Raw genomic sequence first — 19,634 nt, 5'->3', positions numbered from 1 at the left:
AGGCCAGAGCAGGCCCCCACAGTCTGCACCGGCAGAGGAGGACGGCTCGGCACCCCCGCCACGCACCCTCCAGAGCCTGGAGGTCTTGAGCTGCGGCATCTGCTCGGGGTGTCTGTGGAGAGCTTTCCGAGGGCCCCGTGAGGCGCGAGGCTGGCTGGGCCTGCTGACCAGACACTCGGTCATCCAGGCACACCCAGGGTGGCACAGGCCCTGGGGGGCCACGGCCTCTGAGGGTGGACAGGCCTGGCGCTCGCCGTCGCGAGGTGCTTCGGGAGCAGATAGGCTGCCGGCACTTTCCTGAAGCCTCGAGGGAAGGAAGCAGGTGGCCGTTGCCAGGGCCCCGTCCCACCGCACGCAGGGGTCTCTCTGGGGAGAGCGCTCAGCAGGCTGTTCCCCCCCCAGCCCAAGGTGGGGCCCACAGCTCCCGCCATGTGAGCGAGGACGGAGCAGGCAGAGGGCTCCGGCCGTGGGGCCTGTACTGCCGCTCCTGGCTGGCGTCTGTCCCCACTAAGGGGCTGCCCTGGGGTCTCACTGTCCACGGCTCTCGACTCTGCGAGGATTTTTCTTTCTTCCTTTTTTTTTTTTTTGATGGGGTCTGTCTCTGTTGCCCACTCCGGGGTGCCGCGGTGTGATCACAGCTCACTGCAGCCTCTAACTCCCGGCTCAAGTGGTCCTCCCGCCTCAGCCTCCCCGAGTGCGGGGACTACGGCCGTGTGCCCGGCCCAGACTGCCAGGGTTTCAGCGTTGTTCCTGCCCTTTTCTGTGGCAGGACGTGGGGTCCACGTGACATTTGGTTGTCGCGTCTCTGCAGGCTCCTCCTGGCTGTGCAGATTCTCAGACTTTCCCTTTCTGATCACCTGCGTGGTTTCGGGGGGCCCTGGGCAGGCGTCTGGAGAGTGTCCTCAGGTGCGGTCAGTCCGGGGCTCTGTGTTCTGGGGAGGGACCTGACGTCCGGGGCAGATGCCGTCCACCCACCTTGGCTGGCACTGGCGGGTCACCTGGTCACCTGGCAGGTGCGCCTGCCCCCCTCCCCTGTCGTACCTCACTGAGTGAGCTCAGCCGCCATCCATCGCCACCCTGCCATCTTGTTTTGTTTTCTTAAGTGAGTAACACGGTGGCTTGCGGGTACCTCGCATTACTACTTGGCGTCGTGGCCAGTTCCCACTGTGGCACTGCCGTGTGGCTCAGCGCCCGCAGCTGTCCGGGCCCAGGGGCCTCTGCCCCACCTGCCCCTGCGGCCCTGGCCCTGCCCCCCCCCACGTCCCTCCCAGCGCAGGGCTCAGCCTGGTGGCATCGCAGGAAAGAGGTGTCATCTACCCGGGGGGCCACAAGCGCTGGGTGCTGTGGGCGTCGTCCCCGTGGGACGGAGCAGAAGAGCCTGTTTCCGTCAGAAAGTGGCGGATTAAGCGGCCAGGCCTGGCAGGCGTGGCCTGACGTTTGAGAGTGATTTTGTCCAACTTGAGAGGTTTTCAAGGCCGAGGGCCTCCCTGCTGGCCGGTGCCCCCGGGGCCGAGCAGCTTCCGGGGCTTCGTTCTAAAAGGCGGCGTGAGCGCCCGGGCACCCGGCGTCCTCTGGGTCGTGGTGTGGGGGGAGGAGAACTTGCGGATAAACACGTGTCCCCTGAGCTGAGGACCAGAGGTGACCGGCTGGTGGCAGACGGGGTCCCAGGGCCGCCCCCACCCGCGCCCTCGTGTGCCATCTGCTTCGTTCGGTTGCCTACGCTGACCCCAGACCGTCCTTCCCCCGGCAGGAGACGGGAGCCCCAGAGAAAACATCCCGTTTGTGAACAATGTCGAGGTGGAGAGAGAGAGTTTCCTTGAAGGGAAGAACATGGCCCTTTTTGAGGTAGTTTTGTCTTCTCTAAGAAGGTGCGCGGGGCGGTGGCCCAGTGTGGAAGGTGAGGCCGCAGCACGGGGTCCCGGGCAGGGGACCGTCCGCGTCCCGAGGGCCTCAGGGGAGCCCACTCTCGCACCGCCACGCGGGGAGGCCTCGCCAGGGGCTCCCTGGTCGGAGGTGCCCTCCCTGGGCCGGTGGTCCTGACCTCTGACCTGCCGCATAGGCGCCCAGGCCTCGGGGGACCCAGTGCAGAGCCTGAGAGCGGGGTGGGGGCTCGTGGGGCTCCAGGGCAGGGCGGGGCCCGGCGCACGTGGGGGAGGGGGGCGCGTGCACGACCCCTGTGACTGCGGCCCCCGCACAGGAGGAGATGGACAGCAACCCCATGGTGTCCTCGCTGCTCAACAAGCTGGCCACCTACACCAACCTGAGCCAGGGCGTGGTGGAGCACGAGCAGGCAGAGGACAGCCGGCGGCGCGCCGCCCAGGTACCGCCCCCGCCCGGGTACCGCCCCTGTCCCCACCCGCACCCAGGTACTACCCCTGCCCGGGTACCGCCCCCGCCCCCACCCGCACCCAGGTACTACCCCTGCCCGGGTACCGCCCCCGCCCAGGTACCGCCCCCGCCCCCACCCGCACCCAGGTACTACCCCTGCCCGGGTACCGCCCCCGCCCAGGTACCGCCCTCCCACCCCCACCCAGGTACTACCGCTGCCCAGGTACCGCCCCCCGCCCAGGTACCGCACCCGTCCCCACCTCCACCTAGGTACTACCCCTGCCCAGGTACCGCCCCCTGCCCAGGTACCGCCCCCGTCCCCACCCCCACCTAGGCACTACCCCTGCCCAGGTACCGCCCCCGCCCAGGTACCGCCCCCCCTCGGGTACCGCCCCCGCCCGGATACCGCCCCCTGCCCAGGTACCGCCCCCACTCAGGTACCGCCCCCTGCCCGGGTACCGCCCCCGCCCCCGCCCAGGTACCACCTCTGTCCCCACCCGGGTACTGCCGTGCCCTCTGCAGGCGCCTGGCCCCTGCCTTGCAGCCGCGCAGCTCTGCTGCCCATCCCTGCCTCTGTTCTCCATCCTGTCACCCTCATTGCCTGTCCAGGAACACACAACACCCGGCACGTGGCCTCCCGGGTGGGTGGGAACAGAACTTGGGGTCTGCAGGTGGGAAGCCTCTGGGTGCTGGGGGTCCCCAGTGCTGTCTGGGGACGTGGTGGCTGCCACAGTCTCAGAGCTGAGCGGCTGCCCCATGGCCCCAGGGGACCCTCCTTGTCCTCTCCTGTCCCTGTGGCTTTCTGTGCAGCTCTTTGCGGGGCGCGGTCTGGAGCCCCCGGGACACGCCTTCTCCCTTGCAGACCCCGCGCATGGGCACGTTCATCGGCGTGTACCTGCCCTGCCTCCAGAACATCCTGGGTGTCATCCTCTTCCTGCGCCTGACCTGGATCGTGGGGGCCGCCGGCATCCTGGAGTCCTTCCTCATCGTGGCCGTGTGCTGCTCCTGCGTGAGTGTCCCCAGAGGCCCCAGGCCATGTCCTTGCGTGGGGACAGCGGCAGCTGGACAGTAGGGACAGCAGGGCCACCTTTATCCCGAGAGCCACAGCTGTCCAGGGCCTGCTCTTCCCAAAGAGCCATCTCCTCCGCCAGAACCGGGTACAGCGCAGGGGGGACCGGCCCCGCGGCCCGTCTGGTTACTGACCTGTCCCGCGAGTCTTGCCCACCTGCTTGTGCAGAGGCGTCTCAGCGCTGGCGGCTGAGTGCTCGCCTGGGCGCAGCCCCCACCGCTCTGTGGGCCTGAGCACGGCAAGGCCTCCTTCCAGCTGGGACGACCCCGGCATTTGCAGGGGGCTGTGGTGGAGACGGGGACCCAGGTCAGCCACAGGCCGGGCGCCACAGCCAGCTAGGACCTGCCAGAGCTGCCCCCCGGGCCTGGCTCACCCCGCTGTCCCCAGAGCTCCTGTCCTTGCCCAGCCTTTTCCCTTTGTTCTTGTGTGGAGGAGCAGAATTTAGTTGTTTTGATTATCCTGGGTAGCGAGGGGCCTTCTGGTCCCCACAGACAGGGCAGCCCTGCGGTGCACCAGGAGGTGGGCGCCCAGAGGGTGTCCCTGTGCCCCACGGGCGGCGGGCACTGGGCGAGGTCCCCCTGTACCCCCAGGAGGAGCTCACCTAGATGGGCCTCCGTTTCCTAGGGCAGGCACGTGGACAGGGGAGGGGACTGAGCCAGTCTTTTGGGTTCGAGTCTGATGTTTCCGGGCAGCTCTGTGGGCTGAGCACCGAAGGGAAGTTTCCAGGGAGCCATGCTCCTGGCGCTCCGGACTTCCCTGCCCTGTTGCCCAGCGACTCCCGGGATCAGAGCCTGGGAGTGCGTGGTGTGGCGTGGCGTGGTGTGGCGTGGCGTGGTGTGGCGTGGGGGTTGGGGGGCCGGCCACAGACCTGTCCCCGTCGGAGCACCTGTGGCGGGTGAGCCCCTGGAAAGCTCCCGCTCCTACGCCTGCGGCCTGTCTTTGCAGACGCTGCTGACCGCCATTTCCATGAGCGCGATCGCCACCAACGGCGTGGTCCCAGGTAAGGGGGTCCCGTCGCCGCGCAGCACTCCAGATGTCTCAGAGGAATCCTCTTTTCAGGGCGCGGTAACTGCGCCAGGTGTGCAGTAGATTCCGACTCCACTTCCGTGAGGACAGTGACCTTGACATTAGCCCTGTACCCGTGGGTGGTGCTAGGGCACCGTGTTCCTCACAATGGGGAAAACAGCCCCTGTCCCCGACGGCCCCCGGGGGACACACCTGTGCCCACCTGTCTGGACAGCGCTGCCTCCCCGGCACGCGGGACGGGCGCTGGTGTCCCTGGGCTCTGGTGCCTGTTCCCTGGAGCCCCCGAAGGCGAAGGTGCAGCGGGACTTCCCTAACCAGTGGGCCGCGCTGCCACAGGCTGGGCCCGCAGGGCTGGCCGCAGGCTCGGGGGCGGCCGTGGATGGGGAGTTCTCGTTGGAGTGGGGTTTTCAGTGAATGCCCTGGGAGGTTTTTTCCCAGTCTTAATTTATACCTTTGATCTCTGGATGCAGGGCCGGCATTTATTCCGAGCTTGCACTTCCTCTGGGTTCTGAATCTTCCCATGAGCAGCCTGCAGTGGCCTCCTGCTCCGTGGGGCCGGGTGGGGCTGCCCGGGGGTCTGGTCTCCCCTGGCTTCTCTGCACACTGGTGCCCTTTGCGACCCAGACATTCCCGGGTGGTCGAGCCCTCAGTCCCCGTCCAGGCGCAGTGTCAGCCAGGCAGACAGACTGCGGGGCCGTGGGCCTCCACTGCGCAAAGAGGACCCTTTAAGTGTGACGTGGAACACGCCAAACAATCCTAAACAGCCTGGGTCGTTTCTCTTTTGCCTTTTTTTAAAAACAGCCGTTAGCAGAACTGGGGGTGGGTCTGACGCTAAAACACGCAGACCTTTCAGAGGAGCTGCCTGGGGGCTTCATGCCACACTGTGACAGCAGCTTTTAGTCCCCATCCTTGGTCATAGTTTCCACGAGAAAACCACCAGCTCGGAGCTGCTGCAGTCTCGTGGCAGCCCATGAGCCACGCGCCTCCTGTGGATGTCCAGGCGTGGGAGGGACGGCGGGCAGTGCTCCGTGCACCGTGAGCTCTGCTCCACGACGTCTGAATTCGCGGTAAGCAGCGTGTCCCTAACCCGCCATCTGTCTCCTGCTGTTTGCGCTACAGCCGGCGGCTCCTACTACATGATTTCCCGGGCGCTGGGGCCGGAGTTTGGAGGCGCCGTCGGCCTCTGCTTCTACCTGGGCACGACCTTCGCGGGAGCCATGTACATTCTGGGGACCATTGAGATATTTTTGGTAAGTGGTGGTACGGGTGCTTCCCTGGCTGGGCCCCACTCTGGACGCCCTGCGTGCCGGGCTCCCGCAGCTGGCCGCCTCCCCTCCTCGGCGTTGGTCCGTGCAGAAGCCGCCGGGCAGTGTCCATGCAGCACCATGTGGGCCACTCAGGCGCCCTCGTGCCCCCGGCTGAGCATGGGCTGCCGGCTCCCTGGACGTCTGGGCCACGGTCTGGGCCGGGCCTGGGCTTGGAGACGGTCCCTCCCCAGGACACCGGGCCTGCCATGTTCCCCGCGTGATTTATCCGTGTGCTGCACGGGGCTCATGGCCCAGCAAGGCACTTGCCAGCGGGTGTCCCAGCTGTCCAGGAACGCGGGCCGGCCACGCTGGTCACCATGAGAGTTCCCAAGTCCCTTTCCTGCTCTCGGGACCTGCGAGGCCGTGGGACCCTCATCCTCGGTCCTTCCGCTCCCCCTCCCCTGCCAAACCCAGTTCCCGGCACCCTGGGCTGCTGGAGTCAGCTGTGTGGCCTGAGAAGGTTCTGGAACCTGCCAGTGGGTTGGGGGCTCGGGTCCTCGGGGCAGGCCGGCTCTGGCGGTGCCCTGACGCCCCCCCGCCCTCCCGCAGACCTACATCTCGCCCGGCGCGGCCATCTTCCAGGCAGAGGCAGCGGCCGGGGAGGCGGCGGCCATGCTGCACAACATGCGTGTGTATGGCACCTGCACGCTGGCGCTCATGGCCGTGGTGGTCTTCGTGGGCGTCAAGTACGTGAACAAGCTGGCCCTGGTGTTCCTGGCCTGTGTGGTGCTGTCCATCCTGGCCATCTACGCCGGCGTCATCAAGACAGCCTTCGACCCCCCGGACACCCCGTAAGTCCTGGGCCGTCCTGGGGCCTCTGCGTCATGGCTCGCGCCTGCACCGGGGTCCAGCCCCGCAGGTGCCATCCTGCCTCCCGGGAGCAGGTATGGTGTGAACCTGGGGGACCCTCGCTCCCAGGCTCCCGCAGGTGTGACCGCGGGTGAGGTGGGTCCAGGTGCCCTCGCGGCTACGTCTGGCCAAATCTGCGAGGGCAGGAGCCCTGCGGCCGTAGGGGGCAGCAGCGTGGAGCTCGTCCTGGGTGGGCCCCCCTTCACCCTCACAGCCCCTGGTGGCCTCTTCTCTTGTCCTCCTAGAAGGGCGGTTGGGGGAGGTGTCCTGGGGTCCCTGACTGAGCGGAGCGCAGGCTGTCGGGTGGCCCAGCCCAGGGCAGGGCTGAGGAGGGGTCTGGCCTCGGCCGGGCCAGGTGGGGACTCTCCACCTCCTGCGTCATGCGGTCCCCCGTGGAGCCCCCCACCGAGGGAGCAGCCTTGTTTACCTGCATTAGGTGCCCCAAAATGGGGAGGCGGAGCAGCCCCTAATAGCGTAAGAGCCTGTTCATAGGGCAGGATGGGCACCCCCTTACCGAGGGGCGCATTCCGAGACCCCTGGGGATGGCTGAGACAGGGTTGGCCTGGAGCCCTGCCAGACTGTCCTTTCCTGCACTGCGGCCAAGTTTAACTTACGAATGGGGCGCAGCACCGCGCGCTTGGGCCGTTCTTACGTCAGATAAGTGTGCCGGGAACACGAGCACTGCAGGCTCCCGGTGGTGGGGCCGGGTGTCCACACGGGGTGTCCTCACAGGGTGTCCACATGGGGTGTCCACGGCAGGGTGTCTACGGCAGGGTGTCTGCGTGGGGTGTCCACGGTGGGGTGTCCACCTGGGGTGTCCACAGCAGGTGTCCACAGCGGGTGTCCACATGGGGTGTCCACATGGGGTGTCCACGGCAGGGTGTCCATGGCAGGGTGTCCACCTGGGGTGTCCACATGGGGTGTCCATGGCAGGGTGTCCACCTGGGGTGTCCACATGGGGTGTCCATGGCAGGGTGTCCACACGGGATGTCCCTATGGGGTGTCCACGGTGGGGTGTCTGCATGGGGTGTCCACACGGGGTGTCCATGGCACAGTTTCCACGTTGGGTGTCCACATGGGGTGTCCACCTGGGGTGTCCACCTGGGGTGTCCACGTGGGGTGTCCACATAGGGTATCCACGAGAGGTGTCCACAACACGGATGCTGGACGGAGGGAGGAGTCGGGATCTCACAGACACTCAGAACTGTGCGTAGTAGGAAACAAGTTATTCCTGGCATTTCCACTCGGTATATTTGGACGGGGCTTGGCCAAGGAGCCACTGAGCAGCGCAGGGGCCTGCTGGGCCCAGCGTAGGCGCTGGTCCCTCGCGTGCCTCAGTGGCTCTCCCGCCGCGGAAGGCGTAGTGTCAGAAGAGAAGCCACTTCTGGGGACACCTTGAGGCTACGCTGGCCACCGGGGCGGTGGTGTGGGCGTGACGGCCCCCCCCCCCCCCCGCAGGGTCTGCCTGCTGGGGAACCGCACCCTCTCGCGGCGCGGCTTCGACGTCTGTGCCAAGGTGCGCGTGGACGGCAACAGCACGGCGACCACCGCGCTCTGGGGCCTCTTCTGCAACGGCTCCCAGCCCGGCGCCTCCTGCGACGCCTACTTCGCCCAGAACAACGTCACCGAGATGCAGGCCATCCCGGGCGTGGCCAGCGGCGTCTTCCTAGGTAAGGGTCCCGTGGCAGCTGGGCGGGCACCGGCGCCCGAGTCCCTGGTCCCTGCTGCCCGGCCGCGTCCCTGGGCCCGTCCAGCCCAGTGCGAGGCAGGCACAGGCCCCCTGTTGGGGCCGGCGGGTCACTCTGGGGTCCTAGTCTGTTGTTATTGCGTCGTGGCTCAGGGGGACGTCTGGGGACGAGGGACGTGTTGATGGTGGTGACTTGGCAGATTTTCCTGTCCGCTTCCTTCCCTCATGAAGAGACGGAAGCGACTCCCCTGGCCCGGGGCCAGGCCTGAGGTTCTAGGGAAAACGTCACCCGGCGGGTCCCTACAGGGGGCCGTGCCCTTAGAGCAGTTCGGGACACGCATGTTGTGCAAGTGATGTTTCACGTGAGCGCAGAACTCTGTTCTAGGTGGGGAAGGCGCCTCTCAGAGCTCAGTGTTGTGACATGGCTTCCTTGTGTGAGGTCGGGGTCCACAGGGAGAGTGAGCCGTGACCCCTCACCTCCCGCCACAGGCGGGGTCTGTTGGGCGCGGTGGTCCCGTGATGGGAGCGCTGACGGAAGGTGCCGGAGTCCCGTCAAGAACTGACCTCGCCTGGCCTGCTCTCCCCCACAGAAAACCTGTGGAGTGCCTACGCGGACAGGGGGGCGTTCGTGGAGAAGCAGGGCGTGCCCGCGGTGCCCGTGCCCGAGGAGAGCCGCGACAGCCGGCTGCCCTACGTGCTCTCGGACATCACCACCTACCTGACCCTGCTGGTCGGCATCTACTTCCCCTCCGTGACCGGTGAGGCCGGGGACGCCCCTGCCGTCCGTGTGTCTCTCTTTGTCTCTGTCTCTGTGTCTCTCTGTCTCTGACAGGCTCATTCCATCCCCCTTTCCTGCGTGTTTGGCTCGGGGCACGGAGCGGGCTCCCATGCTCCAGGCATGTTCTGAGTGGCTGCGGGGCCGTCGGGTGCTCTCCCGCACAGGCGTGTGGCAGTGTCACACGGATGCCCCGCGTGTGGGGTGCTGTGCCGCGAGCCGCCATCGGGGGGGCCTCAGGAGCGGGAGCCTGGGCCCCGAGTGCCCTCAGCCGAAGTGGGGGCCCTGGGGTCGTGCGGGCACAGCGGTGACGGCGGGAGCGCCCGTGTGGCTGCGGGTGCTCGGCACGCCTGTGGTCCCCGTGTCTCCACTGCCCCTGGCGCTGCCTTGAGCACACGGACGCTTCTGGCCGACCCTGTGGTGGGGTCACATGGGGCGTCCACTCGGCACCCGCTGGGCCCCTCTGAGCTGGGTGTGCGCCGCTCGCACCTGCCGCCAATTGGTGACCGGAGCGTGGTGGCTGCTGACGTGGGTGCGGTGGTGGGAGGGGTCGGTCCGCGGGACACCGCGCTGGGCTCTGAGGGCCACTGGGGTCGTGTTCTCGTGGCCCTCCCGTCCACGTTGGGCCCCTGGGCCGGTCAGCGTCTGGCCACATCCTCCTGGGAGCCTGGCCCTTGAGTGTGGGGCCACAGAGGCCACAGGGGTGGGGGGGGTGCCCCCAGCCTGGCCTGAGCCTTGCCCCGTGGCCGGGAGGGCCCTGGGAATCCTCCGCCCGCCCCTGGCTCAGTTTGGGTGCCTGGGATCCGTGTGGGGACCTCTAGGGCTCCGTGGCCGCCGGCCTGTGGTGTGGACAGGCAGGGTCTGGACTGTGGCCTCTGAGCCCCAGCTCCTCCTGGGGACACTGGCCTTGCGCAGACCCGTGCTGTCCCCGAGGCCACCGTTCCAGCTCATGGCAGTCGCACTCGGACCCACCCCAGCCCGGTGTGCCGGTCACGGTGGCCACTGTCTCTGCAGGCATCATGGCGGGCTCGAACCGGTCCGGGGACCTCAAGGATGCCCAGAAGTCCATCCCTACAGGGACCATTTTGGCCATAGTGACCACGTCCTTCATCTGTATCCTTGCGTCTAGGCCTGGAGGTGGGGCTGTAGCCTTTGTCCCCCGCCCTCGCTGGGTGCTGCGTGGCTCCCCTGGGACCCCTGCCAGGGTCGGGGGTTCTGACCACAGCGCCCGCCCAAGAGACAGCTGGTCACGTGGTGCGTGGTCGTCTGTCACATGTGCGTGACACTATGGGGACAGCCCTGGGCGGCCGTAGTGCTCGATGGTGTGCGTGTGGCCGGGTTGCTGGCCTCTGACGTCCCCAAGCCCTGTCCTTGCAGCTGAGCGAGTGTCCCTGGCCAGTCCCCGTGCCCGTGGTCCAGCACAGGCCAGGCACACGCTGACCTCCGGGCCCCGTTCGTGGGGCTGGGGGTGCCCTGAGGGCCACCAGGTGGCACGTGTGCCCAGGACAGGGGTGGGACGCAGGGGGCTCGGCCCACCTGGGGCCCGGAACCAGCACGTCACGTCCACCCGGGACCCGCCGTTCCTTGACGTGCTGCAGATCTGTCCTGCATCGTGCTCTTCGGGGCCTGCATCGAGGGCGTGGTCTTGCGAGACAAGTACGTTTCCGTGTGGGGCTCACACGCTCCTGCGGTGGGGTCTTCCCGAGGGGGGCGTCAGCCTGGAGATGGGAGTCGCCCCAGGGCGTCACAGTGGCCGTCCCGTGCTGGGGTTCGGCCCCCCTTGCCTGGCTCAGGCATTCACATGTCGTCCCTCCGCCGGGCCGGGCACTGCTCAGAGCAAACCCGCCCTGGTGGAGTGGGGAGGGGGTTAGGGCCGTGGGCCCCTCCGGGGAGGCCGTGAGGGTGGGCTTGAGAGGTGGGGACCCCGGGAGACCCCAGCCCTGTTGCCAAGTGCAGATGTGGTGGGAGCCCCGGCGGGGCGTCCGCTGACCCTGCACCTCGAGGGCTCCCAGGTGGTCCCCGACAGTGTGGCTCGGTGTCTGCGGGTGCAGAGTCCCTGCCGACTCTGCCGGGCCGGCTCTTCCTGCTCCGGGAGTGGCCCCGAGGGGAGCGGGACGCCCCCACCCGCGAGGACCCTGCCCGGGGTCTGCAGCCAGGCGGCTGGGGGCACCCCGGGAGGCCCCTCGCGGGGAGGTGCATCTGCGGGTGCTGAGAGCTCACTCCGCAGGTTCGGGGAGGCGCTGCAGGGGAACCTTGTCATCGGCATGCTGGCCTGGCCCTCGCCCTGGGTCATTGTCATCGGCTCCTTCTTCTCCACCTGCGGCGCCGGCCTGCAGAGCCTCACGGGGGCGCCGCGCCTGCTGCAGGCCATCGCCCGCGACGGCATCGTCCCCTTCCTCCAGGTGAGCCCGCCGGGCTGCGCTGGCCAGTGGGCGCCTGGCTCCCCCGAGGGGCGGCCGCAGAAGGTCAGGGTTGTCTGTGGGGTCCCCAAAGCTCAGCCTGGCCCCCAGGAGGGTGGGCAGCCGGCAAGTGCCTGGACACACTGCCCTGTGTGCTTGGGGAAACCGAGGCAGGGGCTTCTGGGGGCTGGAGCCACCCAAGTTAGGGGCACAGCCTGTGTTGGGGTCCCTGTCTGCGCCCGGCTGGGTGAGGCCCAGCGATGTGCCCCGGAAGTCAGCGTCTGCAGGGCTGGCTCGTGTGTTGGGCTCGACTCTGAGAAGGGAGGCGCTTCTCCCGCCCACCTGCCCGCCTGCCCTGCCCGCAGGTGTTCGGCCACGGGAAGGCCAACGGGGAGCCCACCTGGGCCCTGCTGCTCACGGCCCTCATCTGCGAGACAGGCGTCCTCATCGCCTCCCTGGACAGCGTGGCCCCGATCCTGTCCATGTGAGTCGTGGGGGCAGGGCCGGCGCCGCGGTGGGCCGAGGGACAGTGCGCAGGACAGACGCCTGCCGCGGGGGGGACAGCGGCCACAGGACAGCAGGGGCTGGGGGCCCAACTTCTGTCCATGAGACCCTCGGCTCTTGTGCAGAGACACGTGGGGGCTGAGGTGGGCGCATGGAGACCCTGTGGAGGGAGGGACAGTGGTGTGGACAGGACAGGGATGGGATGGGGGAGCCCATAGGGAACAGTGGCATGGATGGGACAGGGACAGGACAGGGACGGCCCGTGGGGGACAGTGGTGTGGACCGGACAGGGACAGGATAAAGGAGCCCGTGGGGGACGGTGGCATGGACAGGACAGGGATGGGACAGGTGCGGCCCGTGGGGGACAGTGGGGTGCAGGGGCTGAACGCAGTCTCGTGGGAGGTGGGGTGCGGGCCCAGTGCACGCAGCGGCAGGCGTGTGCGGCCCGTGTTCAGCCTGGTGCCTGTCACAGGTTCTTCCTCATGTGCTACATGTTCGTGAACCTGGCGTGTGCCGTGCAGACCCTGCTGCGCACTCCCAACTGGCGCCCGCGTTTCAAGTACTACCACTGGTGAGGCCGGCTGTGGTGTGGGGGGGACCCCGTGGCCTGGGGACCTGGGGGGTCCTTAACTGTCTTTCCAGATCAAGCCCCAGGGAAGCTGGTTAGGCCTGGGCCTTTGGCCTCTGCCCTAAAGGTCGTGGCGTCCCCAGAAGTCCTGACGTCCATGTTGGCCTCTTGGGCCATGATTGTGGCCAGCCCGGCCCCCCAGGCTGGGCGTGCAGGACCTGGGGTCGGGGTCTTCTCTGTGCCCTCACTGTGAGCTGGCGCTGGGGTCGGCTGCAGCCTGGTGGCCACAGGCACACTGGTGTTGGAGCCCGGCTGCCGCGGGGGTGGCTGGGCTGTGGCATCAGTGGCCGTTTGCCCAGGGTACCCGGAAGGACGCCGAGGGGCTCTCGGGTGCGGGTCGGCCAGCCCCCCTGAGCCGCCTGTCCCCCAGGACGCTGTCCTTCCTGGGCATGAGCCTGTGCCTGGCGCTGATGTTCGTCTGCTCCTGGCACTACGCGCTGTTCGCCATGCTCATCGCCGGCTGCATCTACAAGTACATCGAGTACCGCGGGTGAGCGCCGGGCCACCGCCAGCCCTTCCCGAGCCCGGGTCTCCCACCGTCCCCAGCCGGGCCACGCGCCCACACGGGGCAGAGACGGGGGTTCTGGCCTGAGGGCTCGGGGTCAGTGCTGTCCTCACGAGCGACAGCCACGCTTGTCCTTCCGAGCACCCACTGTGCCCACCACACACACACGCCCGCCCCGCGCCGGGTGCAGCGCGAGTCACGGCCTCTGCCCTCTGCCCCCGGGAGGGCTCCTCTCATCCGCCGGGCGTCCTCCCTGCCAAGGCGCAGCCCGGAGCAGCCAGCTCCTCTCCTGGGAGAGCCCGGCCGCCGCCCTGACGACCGGCCTGGGGGAGGCCCCGTGTCGGGCGGGCCGTCCCCTCCTGGCCCTTCGCTGGGTGGGCGGTGGGTGGGGGCAGGGAGTGCTGCGTCCTGCTGGCCCTCAGGTCCTCGCAGCGCCAGGCCCCCCGTCTGGCCCCTCCTGCCCGCGGGTCCTGCCTGGCCACGTCCCGGGTGCGAGCTGAACACACTGTCCCCGCAGGGCTGAGAAGGAGTGGGGTGACGGCATCCGGGGCCTGTCGCTGAACGCCGCCCGCTACGCCCTGCTGCGCGTGGAGCACGGCCCGCCGCACACCAAGAACTGGAGGTGAGCTGCCGCGGCCCGCGCCCTTCCGCGCGCCAGGGAGCCCGTGTCACGGGGGCGCCGCGTCCCGTCTGTCTCGGGCCTCTCGCCTCCGTCCAGGTGACGTCCCTGAGCGAGATCTCTGCCCACTGACGGGGAGATCGCAGAGAACAGTCCCAGGCCCCTGGTAGCCTGGAGGACGGTGCTCGTCCCGCTGTAGGGCGAGGACGTCACAGCCGGCCACTCTGCCCTCACTGCCCTGGTGTGGGGAGCGGGAGGGCTTCACCTGCGGGGGGCTCGCCTGCCCACACGCACCTGGAAGTGGCCCCGCTACCCTGCCCAGAGCCCAGGGACCCCGAGGGTCCCAGCAGGGAGCCACAGGCACTAGCCCGGGTGGTGGTTTGGCCTGTCCCACCTTTGTCACCTGTCCCGCCTGTACTGCCTGTCACCTGTGTCACCTGTTATCTTACCTGTCCCACCTGTCTTACCTGTGTGACCTACCTCACCTGTGTGACCTACTTCCCCGTCCCATTTGTCTCATGTGTCCCACCTTGTGTGACTTACCTCACCTGTGACCTATGTCACCTGTCACCTGTCCCACCTCTTACCTGTGTGACCTACCTCACCTGTGTGGCCTACTTCCCCGTCCCATTTGTCTCATGTGTCCCACCTTGTGTGACCTTACCTCACCTGTCTCACCTGTCCCACCTCTTACCTGTGTGGCCTGTGTCACTTGTATGACCTGTCTTACCTGTTCCATTTCTCTGACATGTCCCACCTATGTTACCTGTGTGACGTGTGTCTCCTATATCACCTGCCTCACCTGTGTGACTTGTCTCACCTGTCCCATCGGTCTCTCCTGTCTCACCTGTTTTACCTGTGACACCTGATGACCTGTCTCACCTGTGTGACGTATCTCACCTGTCCCATTGGTCTCACCTGTTCCCTTATCTTACCTGTGTGACCTGTGTCTCGTACAGGACCTACCTCACCTGTGTGACCTGACCTGTCCCATCGGTCTCTCCTGGCCCACTTATCTTACCTGTGACACCTGCATGACCTATCTCACCTGTGTGACCTATGTCACCTGTATCATCCGTGTCACCTGTCCCACCTGTCCTGCCTGTCAGTGAGCAGCATACCCTGCCTTGTCCGCCCTGCCTGTTGGTGACCCGTGGTGACTGCGCCCCACCCTGTCCCCGCCGCAGGCCGCAGGTGCTGGTGCTGCTGAGCCTGGACGCGGAGCAGCGCGTGAAGCAGCCCCGCCTGCTGTCCTTCACCTCGCAGCTGAAGGCCGGCAAGGGCCTGACCATCGTGGGCTCGGTGCTGGAGGGGACCTACCTGGACAAGCACGCAGAGGCGCAGCGGGCCGAGGAGGTGGGCGGGCCGGGCGGGCGGCTGCGCGGGGAGGGCCGAGGAGGTGGGCGGGCCGGGCGGGGGGCTGCGCGGGGAGGGCCGAGGAGGGGGGAGGGCCGAGGAGGTGGGCGGGCCGGGCGGGGGGCTGCGCGGGGAGGGCCGAGGAGGTGGGCGGGCCGGGCGGGGGGCTGCGCGGGGAGGGCTCGCTGGCCGGTGTCTGTCGCAGTGTCGCGCTGTCGTTTGTTCCCGTGAGTGTGGGGTGAGCGGGAGGGAAGACCCTCCAAAGAAGCCCGCTGTGCAGTGCGCCAAGGCCTCAGGGGCAGCGCCAGCCGTGCCCGGGAGGCCGTGGAACTGCGGCACCGAGGGCCGTGACCTTCCCAGGGGGGACCCTGGACCCCCAGCTCCGCTGGAGCCCGCTGCAGCGGCTGTGCCGTGTGCTGGGCTCCTCCCGTCGTCCGAGACGGCTGCGCGACGAGGCCCGTGTGCCCCGTTTGTACCCCGTGTGCTCTGGGCTGAGACCTCCGGCTGCGCCTGCGCCATGCGGGGACAGAGCCGCTGCTTCTCCCTGCAGCCGCCGCACCTGGGCCTTGCCCGTGAGTCCAGGTGTTTCCGTGGCACGCGCTCCCCGTCCACACCCAGAGGCTGGCGCGGATGCGGGCCGGGCACTCAGGCAGGTGCCACTGCTCAGGCAGGGCTGGGCCCCGTGGCCCGGAGCCCGGATCTGGTGGGCTTGGACCGCCAGCCTCTCCGCTGCTCCGAGGTTCCGCTCGTTCAGGGCAGACGGGACGTGCGGATCCTCTTCTTTCCCTGAGAGAAAGGAGGGTTCACTCTGCCCTGTCTTAGCCCCTGCCTTTCCCCGCCAAGGGGCCTCACCTCAGTAATCCAGGGCGGTCTCCCAGGATCGTAACGTAATTAGAAGGTTCCTAATCACGGCTGCAAGGACATTGTCTCCAAACGAGGTCACGTTCACAGCTTCTTGGGATTGGGACTTAGATGGGTTCTTTTGGGGCCGCGATTCTGCTCCCCACAGTCCCCAAATGCACGTCTCTACACGCAAGTCGTACTCACCCCATCCCAGCATCGCTACGGCGTCAGCTCTGAGTCTAAACCCTCAGCCCAGTCTCAGATTCCAGGTGCCACATCTCATGCTGCCAATCGTCCAGCTCGGTACTGGGCAGGACAGGTGACACAAGTCACACAGGTGACATGGGTGAGACACAAGGGGTGGGTGAGACCCGTGGTCCACCCTGGGCAAGATCCTCTGTCCACAGACCTCGAGACGCAAGAAGCCAGTTTTCCAAACGCGAAGGTGGGACTTTGCCCCCAAAGGGAGAAGTCAGAGTGTACAGGGGCCCGTCCCTCATGTGTCTCAGCCAGCAGGGCAGTCCCCCAAATGCCACGGCCGGAACACTCTGGCCCGAGGTTCCGCCCCAGGGGACCCAGGATCCGGGGCCTGAGGGTCGGAGTGGCAGGGGCGGGAGACCAGCGTCCACATGCACCGTTGCCTCAGCGGGGCTGGTCCTGGTCATGCGTGTCCAGCTGCCCCTGGAAATGAGCCGTGTGGCGCTGCTGCCCCCATCAGTGAGAGGACGGGGAAGGGCAGAAACCATGCACAGCGGTGGTGTCTGGAGTGGCTCTGTCGTGTGTCTGGCATTTCATGCTGGGACCCCGTGACACGCCACAGTCTTCGGAAGAGTGTCCTGGTGTGCAGCGCGGGGTCCAGAACGCGCAAGTGCAGTGGGTGGTTTGTGACGATGTAGATCAGAGAACCGCCTGGCCTCGTGTGCCTCCTTGTCACCTGCACGCGGTGTCAAGGGCACCCTGTTGTCTGTGTCTCTGCCACACGTGTGCGCACACACGCCATAGCTCAGAGTGCCGCAGCACGCACTTCCCGTGGGAGGCCGCGGTGTCGGGGCCGCAGCACCAACGCCGTCCTGTCTCCTGCAGAACATCCGGTCTCTGATGGGCGTGGAGAAGACCAAAGGCTTCTGCCAGCTGGTGGTCTCCTCCAGCCTGCGGGACGGCACGTCCCACCTGATCCAGTCGGCCGGCCTGGGGGCCATGAAGCACAACACGGTGCTCATGGCCTGGCCCGAGTCCTGGAAGCAGGAGGACAACCCTTTCTCCTGGAAGAACTTCGTGGGTAGGTGTGGCCGGCGTGGCCCCGGCTTCTCCCCTCCCAGGCCCCTGCCCGTGTCCCTGGGAGCTCCCCAGGAGCGTGGTGCAGCCGGGCCCCGCGTGCCCTCGGCTGGGCCGTGGGAGGCTGACGCAGAGAGGGTGGGGCTTTGTGGGGACCCTGCCCCGGCTGCCTCCGCGCTGGCTGGTGCCCAGGCGGGTCCCGCGGGGCGGCCGGCCCCCCACCAGGTCCGCGGTGCACTCGAGGCCCCAACTCTCCCTGCTCCGGGTGACCGGCCCGTGGTGGCCTCTCTCCGCAGACACCGTCCGTGACACCACTGCGGCGCAGCAGGCCCTGCTGGTGGCCAAAAACGTGGACCTGTTTCCGCAAAACCAGGAGCGCTTGGGCGACGGGCACATGGACGTGTGGTGGATCGTGCACGACGGCGGCATGCTCATGCTGCTGCCCTTCCTGCTGCGGCAGCACAAGGTGGGCCCGCGGGCGGCGGGGCGGGCGGCGGCGGCGCCCCGAGGCTGAGCGGTGCCTGCCCCCCAGGTGTGGCGGAAGTGCCGGATGCGCATCTTCACGGTGGCTCAGGTGGACGACAACAGCATCCAGATGAAGAGGGACCTGCAGACGTTCCTGTACCACCTGCGGATCAGCGCCGAGGTGGAGGTGGTGGAGATGGTGAGCCAGCCCTCGGGGCCGCCCGCACCGTGCCGTCCCGGCCTACCGACGCCGGGCAACAGGTGACGGCCGGTGGCGCCGTGTGGTTTCCTGCACGTTGTGTTTACTTCTGTGCTTTGGAACTTCCTAGGTTGAAAACGACATCTCTGCGTTCACCTACGAGAAGACGCTGATGATGGAGCAGCGGTCGCAGATGCTGAAGCAGATGCAGCTGTCCAAGACCGAGCGTGAGAGAGAGGTGGGCCCCGAGACGCCCCTGACACGCAGGCTGCGAGTCCAAACACGTGGGAGGGGCAGGCGCATTTGGGGGATGGGGAGGGATGGCGCCGGCTGCCCCTCCACATGCACAGACATGCAGGCACACACATGCAGGCACACGCAGGCACACACACGCAGGCACACACGCACAGACACGCAGGCACACACATGCAGGCACACGTAGGCACACACACACAGATACGCAGGCACACACATGCAGGCACACGTAGGCACACACACGCAGGTACATGCAGACACACACATGCAGGCACATGCAGATATGCAGGCACATGCATACACAGACACGCAGGCACACACATGCAGTCACACGTAGGCACATGCACACAGACAGGCACATGCAGACACATATAGGCACACGCAGACACACAGGCACATCCACACACACAGGCACACGCAGACACAGGTACACACACACACACAGGCACATGCACACACAGGTACACGCAGGCACATGCAGACACACAGGCACATGCACACACAGGCACACACACACCCAGGTACATGCAGATACACAGGCACATGGACACACCCAGGTACTTGCAGGCACACAGGCACATGCACACACATAGGCACATGCAGACACACAGGCACATGCACACAGGTACACGCAGGCACATGCAGACACACAGGCACATGCACACACAGGCACACGCAGGCATGCACACACTCAGGTACATGCACACACACAGGCACACGCAGACACACAGGCACACGTAGACATGCAGGCACATGCACACACAGACACGCAAACACGCAGGCCCATGCAGATACAGGCAGGCACACAGGCACACGCAGACACTGGTGGAAGCAGTTGGTAGCTGAGCAACAAGCAGCTTCGGCTCTGCAGACGGCTGTGTGCTCAGGGCGTGGCTTGGTCTGAGGAAGTGCAGACATGTCTGTCTGCCACGATGGCCCGTCCTCGGCCGCAAGGCGCCTCCACTCCTCTGGCCGGCTGTGGGGTCCTCCCGAAGCCAGGCGTTGCCCTGTGCAGGGTGCGGGCTGTGAGCGTGGCCTGGTGCCACGGTTCCCGTGTGTCATCGCGGGTGGAGGAGGTGCTGTCGAGGGCCTGGCCGCCCCTGTGGGGTCCCCTGTGCTCAGTGTCATGGTCGGCGTCCTCGCCCCCGACTTACTGCCACAGTGGGGAGTGAGCTCGCGGACGCAGTGAGGACGTGGGCCCTGCAGGGAGGCCCAGGGCGGGGGAGGGTGGCGCGGGGCCCTTTGGTCACACCAAGTGCGTGGCTGGCTCTGCTGCTCCCCCAGGCCCAGCTAATCCACGACAGGAACACGGCGTCTCACACCGCCGCGGCCGCCAGGACCCAGGCCCCGTCCACGCCAGACAAGGTGCAGATGACCTGGACGCGGGAGAAGCTGATTGCCGAGCGGCACAAGAACAAGGACGCCAGCGTGTCTGGATTCAAAGACCTGTTCAGCCTGAAGCCGTGAGTGTCCCTGCTCGTGTGGCCTCAGGGGGACAGGTCCTGGCTGAAGTGACCCAGCCGTGGGGACAGGCTCCCCTGCCCA

The 19,634-nt window shown here is 67.2% G+C and overlaps 1 protein-coding gene across 2 annotated transcripts in view; it reads left to right on the top strand.

The window, feature by feature from the left end:
* SLC12A7 (solute carrier family 12 member 7) overlaps positions 1-19,634 on the top strand; it is a 35,429-nt gene that overhangs the window by 10,018 nt on the left and 5,777 nt on the right. For both annotated transcript variants that reach the window (XM_045565707.1, XM_045565708.1), the window contains exons 2-22: positions 1,751-1,845; positions 2,198-2,320; positions 3,191-3,337; positions 4,343-4,397; positions 5,543-5,673; positions 6,280-6,521; positions 8,038-8,249; positions 8,857-9,024; positions 10,056-10,154; positions 10,640-10,697; positions 11,269-11,443; positions 11,806-11,924; positions 12,417-12,515; positions 12,943-13,062; positions 13,595-13,699; positions 14,884-15,052; positions 16,979-17,174; positions 17,467-17,636; positions 17,703-17,834; positions 17,965-18,072; positions 19,374-19,552. In XM_045565707.1, the coding sequence (XP_045421663.1) occupies positions 1,751-1,845; positions 2,198-2,320; positions 3,191-3,337; positions 4,343-4,397; positions 5,543-5,673; positions 6,280-6,521; positions 8,038-8,249; positions 8,857-9,024; positions 10,056-10,154; positions 10,640-10,697; positions 11,269-11,443; positions 11,806-11,924; positions 12,417-12,515; positions 12,943-13,062; positions 13,595-13,699; positions 14,884-15,052; positions 16,979-17,174; positions 17,467-17,636; positions 17,703-17,834; positions 17,965-18,072; positions 19,374-19,552 (2,902 nt within the window). The remainder of the gene's footprint in view (positions 1-1,750; positions 1,846-2,197; positions 2,321-3,190; positions 3,338-4,342; positions 4,398-5,542; positions 5,674-6,279; positions 6,522-8,037; positions 8,250-8,856; positions 9,025-10,055; positions 10,155-10,639; positions 10,698-11,268; positions 11,444-11,805; positions 11,925-12,416; positions 12,516-12,942; positions 13,063-13,594; positions 13,700-14,883; positions 15,053-16,978; positions 17,175-17,466; positions 17,637-17,702; positions 17,835-17,964; positions 18,073-19,373; positions 19,553-19,634) is intronic.

This window comes from Lemur catta, chromosome 12 (genome assembly GCF_020740605.2).
Source record: "Lemur catta isolate mLemCat1 chromosome 12, mLemCat1.pri, whole genome shotgun sequence".
In the NCBI taxonomy this organism is placed as follows: domain Eukaryota; kingdom Metazoa; phylum Chordata; class Mammalia; order Primates; family Lemuridae; genus Lemur; species Lemur catta.
This window is presented reverse-complemented; position numbering and strand designations above follow the sequence as displayed.